Here is a 17,322-nt window from a genome sequence, read left to right on the forward strand (position 1 = left end):
GCACAACTAAGGAGCCCGCCTGCTGCAACTAAGACCCAGTGCAACCAAATAAATAAATATTTTAAAAAATAAATAAAAGGAGATAATAAAATTAAATAGAATTTTTTTAAAAAGAAAGATACTTTGATAGATTATCCTAAAATATAATTATTTGGTCGTTTAGTTCTCTCTTTATTATCATAGGAAACTTCGGGGTATTTTTTTTTCTTCAGATTGCAAACTCATTAAAAAAGGAGCTTGTAATGAACAATTTAATTAGATTGGTTTTGGCTTGCCTAAAAGCTTAAGGAGGTATTAATATTCTAATCAAAAGTCTTGGGGAAATATTCTTAGAATTAAAAAAAAAAAGAAAAAAGAAAATCTTTCTTAGGTTCGTTTTTAAGAAACAGGGAAGCTGTCAAGGAATGAAAGGTAACTCCTACTAAAGCAAGCAGTAGATAAATGTGGTGTGGCCACCATGAACCAACCTCGTGTTTGCAGCAGACTGAAAGTTCCCACCTGACTCATGGCAAATTTATTCATCTGCTTAAGATTATTTTTTACTCATACTTTGAAAGAAAAACAGCTTGGTATTTTTAGCCTTTTAATGGCAAGACAAAGAGCTTACCAATGATAAACCTTTTTTTTAAACCTCTCATGCTTTTTTGATCCATGGCTGAGTCAGCACTTGCCTTGCATTCAAAAAAATAATAGTAAAGATTCAAATAAAACACATTTGTTAAACACTTACTATTTGAAAGATAGGCCCAGTACTTTCAGGTTATTGCATTTAATTACTATAATAATTAAGTGCAGTAAGAATCATTGCTCCCATTTCTTACAGATGAGGAAACTGAGGCTTATGTTCAGAGAAAAATTGGGTGACTTATCCAGAGCCACACAGATTTGTAAGTGGTAAAGGAAGATTCCATTCCAAGCATTTTGACTCCAAATTCCATCTTGTTTACCCCAAGAGGAAATGATGTTGTGGAATTCATGTAAACCACAGAGCCTGAGTAAAAGCTACGGTGAGACCCAGAAATAGAGAGAGGTGGATCCTCCTGTGTTTTTAATCAGTATCCTACCTGTCTATAACCCTACTGGAAGAAGAAGCAGAATGAAACAGAAAAGTAGCTGCTTTCTGAGACTCAAAAGTTTGGTGTCCTAGGAAATCACATCTCTCTCTCCTTCAGCTGCTCACCAAATAGCATACTTTCAAGCTTCAAAGAGAAAAACAGCCTACTCTTTACCACTTATTTATCATCAATCTAAGGTGACTCCAATCATAAGAGTTCCATTTTCTCTCTTTCTCAAGAGCCAAGTTTCTCTAGGGAAGCCTATGAGTGGCAACAGTGCAGACTAAGAGAACAATATTTCTTACCTACCAGTATGGCCTGTGTCACCGTCCCATCCAGTACACATTCAGACCCCACACCCCTGCCTGGAAGGTTGTACAATATCTGTAAATTTACAAGAGCAGTTTCCCATAGATGAAGCTTCAGACATTTATAAGGAGGGAAAAGTTCAAGCAATAATGAAATCTCTACTCCACCTTAGCTGGCCGGGTGGTTGCCTTTAACTTCTAACCACTCTGTTTCCCATACATCCTCCCAAGTCCAAGTGCCATCTCTGGGAAATGTGCCTGATAACTCCTGGACATTCCCACCATCAAGCTGGGTCAGTGAAAAATACAGAACATTCCACATGCCTCTGGTATGGTATAGTATCCAACACAGTGGAGATAATTTTGGCTTTAAGGCTCCTGTTCCCCCAGCTAGACTCAAATCATCCAAAGCAGGAGAAGGACTGTGACTTCATTCACTTTGCATCCCTAACCCCAGCACATAGTAGGTGTTTAGTGACTATGGAACGAATGGATGACTGTCTGCTGAATACACTATTTGCATTTCTGCTTTCTTGTACTTGTTCCTCCTATTTTCATCCCCTGAAATTCCTCTCCCCAATGCCTTACTAGATAGGAAGTTTTGGTCATTGCTTATATAAACATTTATATAAAATGCCCTTCCAGTTAGTATATTCAATGCTATGCCCAGAGTTTCTCAAATAATATACTCATCAAAATAATATGGACCTCATTCAAACTTCCAGGGATGTCCCCCTAGTTGTTCAGAGCAACCTTTTACATTTTAAATATTAGTCAATATGGATCGATGGAAACTTAAGAAAAGGCTGACCTCAGAATGTGAAGGAATTGGAGTCCAAAACCATGTTTATAAATTGGTCCTTTCAAATGCAAATTTTTCCACTGAAATTCTTTTATCAATGATGGTTATAGTTCCAGCCTAGTCAATAAAGTTCTACCCCCTCTAGATAAAAAATGGGACCAGGGCTTCCATGGTTGCGCAGTGGTTGAGAGTCCGCCTGCCGATGCAGGGGACACGGGTTCGTGCCCCGGTCTGGGAAGATCCCACATGCCGCGGAGCGGCTGGGCCCGTGAGCCATGGCCGCTGAGCCTGCGCATCCGGAGCCTGTGCTCCGCAACGGGAGAGGCCACAGCAGTGAGAGGCCCGCGAACCGCAAAAAAAAAAAAATGGGACCAGCAAGAGTTGTGTGCCTTCAAAGTGAGGTCAAGAGAGGAAAGAGAGTTTCTTCCCTGCTCTTGTGCGCCCAAGCTCAGGGCACCCAAGCTCAGGGCACCCAAGGAGTCCTAATGAATCCAGTTTATTCCTTCCTAACATTTAGTGCCCTTATGCCCAAACTGAAACAAATATTTAACTCTGCCCTATTTTCAGTTCAACCCAGGCTACTTTTAATCTTTGAGATTCTTTAACCTTGACATTTCCAATGTTTTCCTAGGCAAAAATCCAACTTATCACAACTAGATGTTAGAAGGAGAGCAAATAAGTAAATTAATCCACTTTAAGGTATGAATCACTGCTAGCTCCTAAGCTTTTTAAGAAGCATTTAATTTTTAATAGAGAATATTTGTTTATCTAAATGAATTTCTACTTTTAAATTGGCATAATTTCAGTAATGATGACTTTTTTAAAAACTGAAAAAAATCAGGAAAGTGTAGAGAAATCCTTCTGGGTAAAGACGAAGTAGGTCAAACCTTCCTGAGAGCCTAGCCCTGGTTTCTACTAAGTTATTCCTTATTTTTATCTTCTTCTGTTTTGTAAACTACAGATTTCTAAAAGTGCCAAGGGTTTTTTTTTTTTCAGTTTGGTTTGGTTTGGTTTGGTTTGGGATTAGATTTGGGTTTGGGTTTTGGCTTGTTATCCAAGGTGAAGCCCAGGTTGACACTGAGTATTTTCTGTCAGATTCTTTGGGAGCAGAATATAAATTGATTTCATTGGCCCCTAGAAATTAGTCTCAATACTCTCTACTTGTAGCTTTAAGTTACATAATATTCACTCATTCGTTTGTCCACTTGCTCTCTTATTTATTAGATATTTATCATCTGCTTCCAGGAAGGTGTCAGGGCCTATACTAATGAACAAGATGCTTCGAACAGGCCTTACCCTCAAGCCATTGACAAACCAGTGGAGAAGACAGATATGTCAACATACCATTATAATATATAGGTCAAAACCTACATCGAGAGTGCCAAAGCAGCACGAAAAAATGGAACAGCCAATTGCCCAGACAAGTCAGGAAGGCTCCACAGATGATGTGACATTTGCCTGTTGGTGGATGCTGATGCCCCCATGAATGATAAGAGAAGAAAGGGATTTAGATTATATAGTCTTGAGTACAAAAGGAGAAGATGACAAGGGCATAGAGCCAAAAACTTGGGTAGGGAGAATAACTGCCTCCTTGGGGGAGGCAAAGAGGCCACTTCAGAACCTCTCTTTCCCAGTGTTACCTCTTAAAATCTGGCTACTTGAGACTCATCCTTCTCACAGCACCACTTTGCACCAAGATGGACACCACCTTAAGTGCACGAGTTCATCCAGCTCTCCCGGATGCCAAGCACAGCTATCCCGGGCAGACTATTCATGTCTTATTCCTGCTTCTCTTCTTACCCGGGATGATTTGCTATAAGTGGAATGCATGCCCATGCTCACCTAGGGACCCACTCCTGGTGGAGCAATAGGGTCTTTACCCAACACCACTACGCTGCTTGGCCAGCCTCGCCTGTGCCTAGGGCTGGCCTTCACCTCAGAGCCTGCCTGTGCCACACCCTGCCATGTTATCCTCACAGCATCTTCAGCTTCCCTTCCAAGGGTTTTCTTTTTTTTTTTTTTTTTTTGCGGTACGCGGGCCTCTCACTGTTGTGGCCTCTCCCGCTGTGGAGCACAGGCTCTGGACACACAAACCCAGCGGCCGTGGCTCATGGGCCCAGCCGCTCCGCGGTATGTGGGATCCTCCCAGACCGGGGCACGAACCTGCGTCCCCTGCATCGGCAGGCGGACTCTCAACTACTGCGCCACCAGGGAGGCCCCCAAGGGTTTTTTGATAGACTCTTGTCTAGGGCAGAATATGATGCTTTTCTAAATCACATAAATGAATGGCTTGATTGTTGATTATGTAAAATATTGGAGCAAATATTTGCAAAAGTCTTTATGGAGCTCATTCCTGAGCATCTGATTCTTCCTAAAATCCTAAAGAACCACTGCTATCTTTAGCCTCCCCAAAACACGTTTTATTGATAATCCTGACCTAATCTATTTATTTGACATCCTTGTTAGACAAACGGTTAACCTCAGAGTTAACTCCAGAAGTGGCTTGTGGGCACAAAAGTTAGGAAATTCAGGCCCTTTTGCTAGACTGCGGTGGAAGTTAAAGAATAAGTGGTAACTGCCTGTAGTGACCTGGAAAACCATGGAAAGAATGCTGTTCCCCAAAGCCTTGAGTGCCCTCCCTTTTATCACCTCTTAAATCAATTCCTCAGAACCTAGAGGCAGCTATTCAGACCACTTAAGGGAGGATGCTAATAATTTTTATACCTAAGATTGTGATATGAAAGAAATGGTTCAAACAATAAGATACGGATGTGTCACATTTCCGAGGTTAAAGACAAATTAATTAGCCTCAGGAAAAACTCAAGTCTTTCTGAATAACTAATTTAATTCAGTAGTATTTTCTGAGATCTAGATTATGTTTTTCTAATCAATTTGGAAGCTAGGATTTACTCCTATAAAAAAGGCAAAGGACCTAGATGAGTATTCACATAGGACCCCACGTCTACTTGTCTGAAGGATTTTATCATTTCCTAGAAAAGCAATATGTTCTAAAACTTAATTTAAATATGCAATCTTAGGTTTTATCAGTCCACAGCTTTTCTCCAGAAAACATGGTCTAATTTTTTTCCTAAAAACTAAAGTTGAGTTACTGTATTAATGATTGAGAAATAAAACTATTCATTTACAACTGGAAGTTAAAATTTTTTTACTTTTTCGTTTTTATTTTTTCTAGGTGCATTTGGCATAGTGTCTGAGACCAACTAACCCAGGAGATCAAAATGATCCTCAACTCTTCCACCGAAGATGGTATTAAAAGAATCCAAGAGGACTGTCCCAAAGCTGGAAGGCACAATTACATATTCGTCATGATCCCCACTTTATATAGTATTATCTTTGTGGTGGGAATATTTGGAAACAGCTTGGTGGTGATTGTCATTTACTTTTACATGAAACTGAAGACTGTGGCCAGTGTTTTTCTTCTGAATTTAGCACTGGCTGACTTATGCTTTTTACTGACTTTGCCACTATGGGCTGTCTACACTGCTATGGAATACCACTGGCCCTTTGGCAATTACCTATGTAAGATCGCTTCAGCCAGCGTCAGTTTCAACCTCTATGCCAGTGTGTTTCTACTCACATGTCTAAGCATTGATCGCTACCTGGCTATTGTGCACCCAATGAAGTCCCGCCTTCGGCGCACAATGCTTGTGGCCAAAGTCACCTGCATCATTATTTGGCTGCTGGCTGGCTTGGCCAGTTTGCCAACTATAATCCACCGCAATGTATTTTTCATCGAGAATATCAATATCACAGTTTGTGCTTTCCATTACGAATCCCAAAATTCAACCCTCCCCGTAGGGCTGGGCCTAACCAAGAATATACTGGGTTTCTTGTTTCCTTTTCTGATCATTCTTACAAGTTATACTCTTATTTGGAAGACCCTAAAGAAGGCTTATGAAATTCAGAAGAACAAACCAAGAAAAGATGATATTTTCAAGATAATTATGGCAATTGTGCTTTTCTTTTTCTTTTCCTGGGTTCCCCACCAAATATTCACTTTTCTGGATGTATTGATTCAGTTGGGCATCATACATGACTGTAAAATTTCAGATATTGTTGACACCGCCATGCCCATCACTATTTGCTTAGCTTATTTTAACAATTGCCTGAATCCTCTCTTTTATGGCTTTCTGGGGAAAAAATTTAAAAAACATTTTCTCCAGCTTCTGAAATACATTCCCCCAAAGGCCAAATCCCACTCAACCCTGTCGACAAAAATGAGCACGCTTTCCTACCGCCCCTCAGAAAATGGAAGCTCATCTACCAAGAAGCCTGTCCCATGTATTGAGGTTGAGTGACACACTTGAAACCTGTCTGTGAAGTCATCTTGTTGAAGAAGGAGCAAGAGAAACATTCCTCTACAACACTTCACTACCAAATGAGCACGAGCTACTTTTCAGAATTAAAGAAGAAAATTGATTATGTGTACTGAACTGACTTTTCTAAAGCTCTGAACAAAAGCTTTCCTCTCCCTCTGCAACTAAATAAAGCAAAGCCACATTTTGCATCAGCTAGACGATGTCCACTCAAAGAATGATGTCAGAAACTGGATGAGTGTGTTGATCTGGAAAATTTTACTGGTAGAAATGCCATCTCCCCAGTCTGCTCTTGTTCCGTTATTTTTGATTTCCACATAAAGGTACTTAGAATATGTTAAAACTTGAGAGGAACAACAGGAGATCAGAGCTCAAGACTGCTCTGCCTAACTTCCAAAGGGCAGCAAAGCTTTTGTGCCTATTTAACTATTAGCAACTGTGGCCCACTTGTTCCTGGTACTGCACATTTTATACAAAGACTTGCTAAGCAGTAGTTGTCAGGTTGCAGAAGTTTATGTGAAATTCAACCAGTGTCTTATAGATTCACACTGCCAAAACATGCCTGCTAAATGGCTTATTTGTATAATGATGTTACTAAAGTCACGTATAAAAATTAAACTACTTGTAAAGGTGTTATTCTGGTCCCAGGTAGTAGTGTCTTCCTAGTCATATTAGTTTTATTTCGTATCTGAGAAGTATATATATTTTGTGGTAAAAAGATTATATATCATAAAATATGCCTTACTATTTTAAAAAGTATATATTCTACCTATATATGTATATCTCTAAACTGTTGTTATTTTATTAAAATCTGGCAAAGTTATATTCACATTAAAATAATGTTATTGTAATGTATTTAACCTTCATTACTTAAAATAGATGCTGATTTATTTTTAAAACAACTGTGAATAAGTACAAACATATTTCTATTTAAATTTTGATACAACTGATAGTTTAACACTGTTGGTTTTAGATTTTATATCCTGCCATAAAAAGATAAAGAACACACTATATTCCACTGCACAACATGGAGTAAATACACCATTTTGAATTTTCCAAAGTTTTTCATGCAACAAAGAAAAAACTCATTCCTTTTAACACTAAAATAATATATTATTTTACACAGAATTTTTTAATAATAGGATTTTTCTATTCACATACATGATTATTGTAAGAAATATAGGAAAGCAGTAAAAAAAAAAAGTCATATTTAGTTCTCCTGCTCAAAAATTACCATTTTTAACATTTAGGTGCAATGTTCTACTTTTCTTTTATTCATTATACACATGTACATGTATAAATCATGATACTGGAGTCATAAAGTATATAGTATTTTGTATACAAATTTTTCACTTAATGTCATAGCATAGTAGTTTGCTATGACATTAAATGTTTTTCTAAACATTTTAATAATTGTATAACATTACAAAATACAGACACATCATGATACAGTTAGCTAATATTCAAATTGGAATATTTAGCTTTTTCCTGATTTTTCAGTATCATAAATTGCATTGTACATGAACATTCAAGTACATGAATCTGATAAGTCCCTCATGAAACACTCCTAGAAGGGGTACAAGTGCATATACAGATATGAATGTTTTTAATATTCTTAAGATGTATTTCCAAATATTTTCCAGAAAACATAACAATTTACAATACTACCAACTATGTATGACATCTCACCACAGCCTCAGCAGCATGGAATATATACTAGATTTAAGCAGAAAAGGAAAATTTACTGTAAGAATTCAGGGGCCACATGCAAGAGCAGGGATGCAACTGCACTGAAGAAAGCGCTGTTGTGTTCCTGCTCCCCTTGGAGCATCCTAGAGGCCTCTGCTGCTTTGCTCCGCACAGAGCAGGCAGAGGCACTCATCTGACTCCATAAACAGTGGCCAAGGATTGGGGTGATGTATAAAGGAGCTGATGGGAGGCGTGGGTAAGGGGGAACATTCAGAGAGGCCTTGGTAGACTGGACAGAATCTCCACCAAGCAGCCTATTATCATTCACATTCCCAAGGATAGAGTTATTTTGTGAATAAATGTGGTTACATGTGCCTCGTTTTCCTTTTATATTATTTTTAATTTCACTGATATAAAATGCCAGCCACTAACTCCAAAGGTCCTTTCCTATTTTCACAATCACCTCCAAAAAATAAATTCTAGCTTGTCTCAAATTATAGTGTAAACTTACCCTATCTGAAATCCCTCCGAGTCAGCTGTATAACAATTCATTTTTTATTCAGTAATCATCTTAAACCAAGTGATTACAAGTACCTCAAACTTGCTGAAACACTTAATAAGTTATAGCTGATAAGACTTCTGGTAGACAATTGTACTTAGATACCCTCTATCTCATGTATTTATTAACTGGTATGAATAACAAGCTCCAAGCCTTGTTTTCATTTTAATTTCATCAAATTATACTGTGATTTTTCCCCATCCCATTTTGTGAAATAGATACTGATAACTTCATGATTAATCTTGCTTTATCAGTGAGACCAACTTAATACTGAAGTTGAGACTCTACTTACCAAAATGTTAGGATGGTATGCCATGATTTATTCTTCATGAACATATTTAGAGGTTAGGTGGATTCCTTATTTTTTGGAATATTTTCAAAATTAATCAGAAAGGAATATTTACCATGAGGATCTAGATGCCCAACAGAACTCAAGTTCTCTCTCTCTCTCTCTCTCTCTCTCTCTCTCTCTCTCTCTATATATATATATATATATATATATATATATATATATATAATTTTTTTTTACATTCCAATCCTTGTTTCCCCTATGAAAGATTCATCTTTTCAGTCAGTAATTCATTAATTCATGGATTCAATAAATTTTGTATTGCTTACCTATTCTGTGCTGGAGGACTAGAGTTATGTAACATACAGCTTAAAATGCACAGTAAACTTTTCAACCAGCTGCTGTGGGGAGTATGAAAGCAAGCCAAGTGAGAAGTAGCTTGACTGCCAATCCACGGAAAGGCTCACAAAGGTTTGACGTCACAGGTTCTCAGTTTTATAACTCTGTATACCAGGCCAATTTTTTTCCAACAATACACGTCAACCTGGAGGACCAGAGATGGGAAAGTAGATTTGGACAGGTCACAAAAGTGAGGTGAAGTGAGTGAAGAAAAGGAGTCCCAGGGAGTTTTGAATACTGGTATGAAGTGTGATTTCCCTGAGAGCCGTGAAGCAAATAAATCAGGAGCAGATGAGATACAGAAGACTGAGGAGTGGTAGAGGCCGGGGGACGGCGACACACTGCCTCAAATGTCAGGGTGAAAACCCCCAGGAGAGCTGCATACAGATGTTTAGGCCCCCAGGGCCATGTTGGATCCACTAGACCCAGACCAACCAGAGGAAGAAAGAACCTAAATATCAGGAAGGGAAGCAAGTAATAAACAGTAGACAATGGTATGCGGCAAAACTCAGCCATTTTTATATATTTCAGGTTGCATTTTGGGAAAGAAAAAGTCCTCTGAAGAACCATCCATACTGGAGGTTTTGATGAGACTGAAGAATAAATGTAAAAGGAGTAAGGAAATGGAAGAGGTAGAATATTGGAGCTAATGATCATAGAGTCAGACATTCACAATTTAAAACTTTGAGTGAATCAGTTGAAACATGACATCTGTAACTACAGCCACTCTTATCTGATGGATATGTGTAGTGGACACCTGTGGAGCTATCTGCACAGTGTCCCCTCTTCCCTTATCATGGGGATTTCCCAACTCACCGAAGAACACAACCACCTTAGAATGAGCAATTTTCTTACCTAACTCTATCCCCAGGCCACAGTTAATCAAACCAGGCTTGAACTGAACCATTCACAGCTTTTTTCCTAAGGATTTTTTAAGCATATACTGATGAAGAGTTGGCCCAACTCCAGTGCTGGAAGGTGTTGGGAGAGAAGTTGTGAGATGTAAGCTGGGAATCTATTAGCAACCATGTCTTCATTCTGGATAAATCTAGCCTGTACTGCAAGTGAAGTTAACAGAAAGGCAAGAAAGTCCAGGGGCTACCTGAGTCCTTGATTCTATCTGTGTCCAATGCCCAGCTGTGTCCCTGCCCACCTTATACTTGGAACCAGCATCCATGTCTCTAATCAGGGGACAGAATATAATGATCTGAAGCTGAGATCTGCATGTGTTCCTTCCTGCTTGACCAATAAGAATTTCCTTTCTGTAGTGGTCAACACATCACCCACTGACCATCCAGCAAGAATAATACCAGTCTAGGTCCCAAAATATCTTTATCTTAATAAGGGATCATGTGGACCATCCTTTTTTCACATGTCTCCTTATCAAAGGATGAGGACCAGGACATCTAGGATTGTGTGTGGTAGAGCGGAAGAGGGGTGCTGATAGAAAAGGACCCATATTTAGATGAGACTGAAGGTACTACAGTACCTACTATTGTAAACTATTATAAACTGAGATCTTCCCCTGAGGTGGCACACTGGTAAAACACTCTTCTGTTGCCCAGGAAATTATGATAAGTATTATCTGAACCATTAAATATAAGTAAAGAGAGGTAATGAGCACCCTGCACCCCCTGAGAGTTCAAATACATGGTCCACATGCTGTCTGGACCTTCCCCTCTCTCCATGACCTGGATGTTCTCTAGATCCCACAGACCTTGTGAGCACTGCATCCTACCCTGCCCAAATACAACAGAAAAGGCCTTCGGTCAACAAGTCCATCCACCTTACTTGAGAAATGAGATAACTGAATTTTCACAATCAGAAAGAATCAGAATTGGATTATTGTCTTTTTTTTTTCAAAAGACAATAACTTAGAATGAGAGAATTTAGCTTTATTATTATTTAATTCTGTCACTCATATACAAAGAAACTTTGTATAATAACCTCTAAGAGCTTAAATACCCTGAGGTTTGCCCTTCAAACAGCACGATACTTTGCTTCAAATATCAAAATGATGATGAGCCATATATGTCCTGGGGCCCATTTCTTGATTCATTTTATGTATTACAAAGGTTCTTTTGAAAAACTAAACAAGATGAAAAATAGGAATCCTGGCTGAACATCCCAATGAGTTGGGCTATATCTCACAGAACCTCTTTTCCAAGCCTGATAAAGTTCTGCTATGCCATATTGGCACACAGAGTTGCTAAACGATAACTTGCAGAAAATAAGATGCACCTCAATTTCAATCTCTGGAGATATGCAACAACAAAAAGAGAGAGAGAGAAAAGATCCCCAAGCATATAATCTGATGCCCTTACAAATAAGTAACTTATTTTCGTTCATTCATGTAGTAAATGGATAGTAGGAAAAAAAAACCTTTTCACTGATATCACCTTTATAGTTGTTCCTTGAGTACCCATATCTGTTTCACCTTCCTCCAGAAATAGCCCCCTATTTCCATTTTGGTGCCCTCTCTGTCCCACATTTAGTGTGGAGTCTGGATAGGGCTCTACCCCTATTCCAAACACATGCAATGAGGGATGTGAGAAGACCTAAGCAAATCAGCCCATATATTCCCCTGACTGCAATGGAATAGGCACATAACCTAAAAGGACCCAATCAAGGTGAATTTCCTAATTTTGCCAGGAGCCACCAGACAAAATGCTTATTCTTTCTCATCATACAGAACTTAAGTAAATGTGAGAAGCAGATGCAGCATTTGGTCACTCCAAAGGGAGAGGCAGAAATTTCCTGGAGTTTTCACAGAAAGCATAAGAGTAAAGTCAACATATGAAACTAAAATAATGAAAGGGTAGACCAAGAATTGGAGAGGAACCAAGCCTTTATGATATCATTCAAGAATTCACTTTCTGTGCCAGACTTCTCTTTTTCTTAAGCTGGCTGAGGATGAGTTTCCTGTCAAAATTATCCACTAAAATCCAATCTTCAGCAAAATCATTAGAGCCACCATTTATCAAATTCTTAATATAGGGGCTTCCCTGGTGGCGCAGTGGTTGAGAGTCCGCCTGCCGATGCAGGGGAAACGGGTTCGTGCCCCGGTCTGGGAAGATCCCACATGCCGCGGAGCGGCTGGGCCCGTGAGCCATGGCCACTGGGCCTGTGCGTCCGGAGCCTGTGCTCCGCAACGGGAGAGGCCACAACAGTGAGAGGCCCACATACCACAAAAAAAAAAAAAAAAAAAAAAAAAAAAAATTCTTAATATAGGACAGAGTTCTCTGCTTATATGCATTATATTATGTAATCCTCACAACACCCAATCTTATCAGTTCTATTATTAACCAATGAGACAAAATGAGGCTTAGAGATGTTGTATAACTGGTCCAAGGCAACGTGACTGACAAATGCTAGAGCTGAAATCTGAACCCAGACATTCTGAATCCAGAATCTGTGCTCTTATTTACTAAACTATGTTGTCCCCTTCCAAAAAACAGCATCACAAAATGTGAATCAGGGGCTTCCCTGGTGGTGCAGTGGTTAAGAATCTGCCTGCCAACGCAGGGGACACAGATTCGAGCCTTGGTCCAGGAAGATCCCACATGTCACGGAGCAACTAAGCCCATGCACCACAACTACTGAGCCTGTGCTCTAGATCCTGCAAGCCACGACTACTGAGCCTGTGCGTCACAACTACTGAAGCCCACGCACCTAGAGCCCGTGCTCCGCAGCAAGAGAAGCCACCACAATGAGAAGCCCGCACAAGGCAATGAAGAGTAGCCCTGGCTCACCGCAACTAGAGAAAGCCTGCACACAGCAACGAAGACTCAATGCAGCCAAAAATTAAATAAATAAATTTAAAAAAGAGAGAGAGAGAACCCCATTTAAAAATATATATATGAATCATGTAGGTACCTTCCAAAATATTGCCCAAGTCTATTTATTCAAAATCAACATGAGTATTATTTTGGATGAGCTTATATTGAGTCTAGCAAATAAACAGGCTATGACTGCTAACTATCACAGTCATTAGTTCAGTGCTCTGGTTCTTTCTGCAGCCAAGAATTTAGACAGTATTTACTAAATGGGAGAGGGAAAGAAATTCCTAAATTAATTTTTCATGTCAAATTTTCTTCTTACAACCTGATGGAATGATGTTCTTTTGAGAAAACATTGTGGAGAAACTATATTACATTCTGAGAGATTTCCTTTTAAGTTATACAGTTCAGATTTGGCAATAAATTTAGTTGAAGAATATACCTAGAATAATGAAAACAAAAGTGTGATTTATCTCACCTGTGTCCAGAGACCAAAAGAATAAAGGCAATAAGATCACAGCCATGAGTCCTGAGGAGAGTTCTAGCAGCATCATTGAAAATCACCTCAAAATGGATACTATTTGAAACAGTGAGAGCTAAGAAGAGAGTTGCAACATACCAGGCAAAACATGCTCACCGCTTCACTTCTGCTTCAGGGTGCAGAAGAGGTAGAAAGGAGTGGTTGCACAGGAAACACTTAAAAACAAGGTGATGGGCTTCCCTGGTGGCGCAGTGGTTGAGAGTCCGCCTGCCGATGCAGGGGACACGGGTTCGTGCCCCGGTCTGGGAAGATCCCACATGCCGCGGAGCGGCTAGGCTCGTGAGCCATGGCCGCTGAGCCTGCGCGTCTGGAGCCTGTGCTCAGCAGTGGGAGAGGCCACAACAGTGGGAGGCCCGCGTACCACAAAAAAAAAAACAAAAAAAAAACAAGGTGATTCGGCCATGGGCTGAGAGGATGACCACGACATGATGGAAATTCCAACAACCAATGTGAATCAGAAAGTAGTAATGGAGGGGGGCTTCCCTGGTGGCGCAGTGGTTGAGAGTCCACCTGCTGATGCAGGGGACACGGGTTCGTGCCCCGGTTCGGGAAGATCCCACATGCCGCGGAGCGGCTGGGCCCGTGCGCCATGGCCGCTGAGCCTGTGTGTCCGGAGCCTGTGCTCCGCAACGGGAGAGGCCACAACAGTGAGAGGCCCGCGTACCGCAAAAAAAAAAAAAAAAAAGTAGTAATGGAGAGGAAATCGATAGAGATGGCTGAGTAGGAGGACATGGAACTCATCTCCCCCCCCATGAACACCTCAAAAATACATCTACATATGGAACAATTCTCACTGAAAACTAAATAGAAACTAGCAGAAAGACTCCTGTACAGCGAAGGCTATAAGAAAGATCCACAAGGAATTGGGCAGGAAGGGAAGAGAAACAATCAGGTCAGGACCTGTGCCCCTGAGAGGGGACTCAGAGAAAAAAGGGAAATTATCAACACATGGGCAAAGACGCACCCTGGGGAGTAAGCAGTTTTAGCCACAGACTGGGCGCCCCAGTTCTGGGATCCTACACAGGGAGACGAGCCCCCTTGGCTGATGTAAGGACTGCTGAGACTAACAGGAGGGCTAAGAGAATCCTGGACTCCACTTATGCAGAGTGCACACACACTGCTGTGGCCCCAAGGCAGGGCAGAGACAGCAGATAGGAGATCGCTCCAATGGCTGCCGGGTTTCCCACAACCAACTCGGGAGCACCCCAGCTCAAGCTGAGGGAACGCTCCAGCCCCGCTTACTCTATGTCACAGCATGGCAATGGATCTATGGCTGCCACCACAGGAAGAAAGCTCAGATGTCGGACACAGAGGCGACTCGGTCCTGGGGCAGCATTTGAGTAGGGCAATGGTAGTCACTGCTGGTGCTTACTCAAGCAGCACATCGGAAGCAGCCCAGGACTCTGACAGCTACCAGTCCACCACAGCTCATTTGCCAATACACACCAAGACTCCATGCAGGACCCCTGCCCTGCAGTGTGGCTCCACAACAAGGCAGGGGTGTCAGAGGCTGGGGGGGGCGATTGGCTATGAGGGCCAAAGGGGCTTGGACTCGAAGCTAGAGTTCAGCGGAGTGAGGTAAACAATTGCTGGCACCAGCACAGGCAGTGTACTGGAGACAGCTTGGACCTCTGTCTGTTACAACACGAGCTGGGAGCCCACACAGCCTCCCCTTGTTTCAGCACTCTGCCACTCTGGAGCAAGGGTCTCTGTGCTTGGTGAAGGGAAGGCACACACTCAGAGGGAAGAAAGCCAGCTAGGGCCCGACCCTCAGGGCTTCTCCTCCATCAACCTGGGATCAGACCCCACTCCTCATAGGGCAGTGATGTCCACTGAGCAGAGGGGAAGCCCCACCCCGCACCTGGCTCCAGCTCTAGCCCCTCCATTGCCAGTCCCACCTCTTACCAAGATGAGAGCTGAGTACAACGTGGGGAAAGACATGTCTTGTGTCCACGTCAAATCTGTCTCTCCCACCAAAGGCACTGGGCTCACACAGTCTCTATAGGGACACTCCCACGTAAGGTCACACCTTCAAGACCACAATAGGTAAATGTTTCACCTAAATTCATAGAGGCAGAGAAAGTTAAGCAAAATGAAAAGGCAGAAGAACTGGTCTCAAGTGAAACGGCAAAAGAAAACTCCTGAAAAAATAAATAATGAAAAAGAAATAAACAACTTACCAGATAAATAATTTAAAGCATTAGTAATAAGAATGATCACTGAATTAGGGATAGCAATAGATGAACATGGTGAGAATTTTAACAAGGAACTAGAAAATATAAAAAAGACCCAATCAGGGGCTTCCCTGGTGGCACAGTGGTTGAGAGTCCACGTGCCAATGCAGGGGACACAGGTTTGTGCCCAGGTGCGGGAGGATCCCACATGCCGCGGAGCGGCTGGGCCCGTGAGCCATGGCCGCTGGGCCTGCGCGTCCGGAGGCTGTGCTCCACGGTGGGAGAGGCCACAACAGTGAGAGGCCCGCGTACCACAAAAAAAAAAAAAAAAAAAAAAAAAGACCCAATCAGAAATGAATTCAATAACTGAAATAAAAAACACACTAGAAGGAGTAAATAGCAGACTAACTGATATAAAAGAATGAATAAGTGATCTGGAAGACAGAATAATGGAAAATCACTCAATCAGAACAACAAAAAGAAAAACAAATTGTAAGAAATGAACAGTGTTTAAGAGATCTCTAGAATAACATTAAGCATACCAACACTGATATTACATGGAGCCCAGCAGGAGAAAAAAGACAGAAGGGGATCAAAAATGCATTTGATGAAATTAGAGCTGAAAACTTCCCAAACCTGAGAAGGGAAACTGATATCTGGGAACAGTAAGTACAGAGGGTCCCAAACAAGATGAACCAAAACAGATCCACACCAAGACATATAATAATTAAAATGACAAAAGTAAAAGATAAAGAGAGAATTATAAAGACAGCAAGAGAAAAGCAAACAGTCATATACAAGGGAATCCCCATGAGGCTATCAATTTATTTCTCTGAAGAAATTTTGCAGGCCAGAAGGGAGTGGCATGATATATTCAAGGTGTTGAAAGGGAAAACCTGCAACCTAAGATAATCTACCTAGCAAGATAATCATTTAGAATAGAAGAAATAAAGAACATCTCAGACAAGCAAAAACCAAAAGAGTTCATAAATATTAAACCTACCCTAAAATAAATTTTAAAGGGTCTGCTCTAAGTGGAAAAGTAGTAAGAGTCTATAGGAAACAGAAAAGCCCACTAGGAAAGGCAAATATATAGTAAGGGCTGAGGATCAACCATTTAAATAAGTTAACACAAAGATTAAAAGAAAAAATTATATAAAAGCAACTACAACTATGATAAACAGTTGAGGGATAAACATGAAGATATAAAATGTGATATCAAAAATGCAAAATGTGGGGGAAAGAAGTATAAAAATGTAGACTTTTTAGAATATGTTTGAACTTAAACGATTACCAGTTTAAAACAAATAGATATAGGTCAACATATATGAACCCCATGGTAACCACAATTCAAAAACCTACAATAGATAAACAAAAATGAGAAAAAAAT

At 40.7% G+C, this 17,322-nt stretch overlaps 1 protein-coding gene across 1 annotated transcript; it reads left to right on the forward strand.

Annotated features, from left to right (window-relative positions):
- Positions 1 to 5,404: 5,404 nt before the first annotated feature.
- AGTR1 (angiotensin II receptor type 1) lies at positions 5,405 to 6,484 on the forward strand (the record flags this gene model as incomplete). The annotated part of the gene is made up of 1 exon (XM_079704721.1): positions 5,405 to 6,484. The coding sequence occupies one exon, from the start codon at positions 5,405 to 5,407 to the stop codon at positions 6,482 to 6,484; it is 1,080 nt and encodes a 359-aa protein (XP_079560847.1).
- Positions 6,485 to 17,322: the final 10,838 nt, after the last annotated feature.

Source organism: Hyperoodon ampullatus, assembly GCF_949752795.1.
Source record: "Hyperoodon ampullatus genome assembly, chromosome: 5".
NCBI lineage: Eukaryota > Metazoa > Chordata > Mammalia > Artiodactyla > Ziphiidae > Hyperoodon > Hyperoodon ampullatus.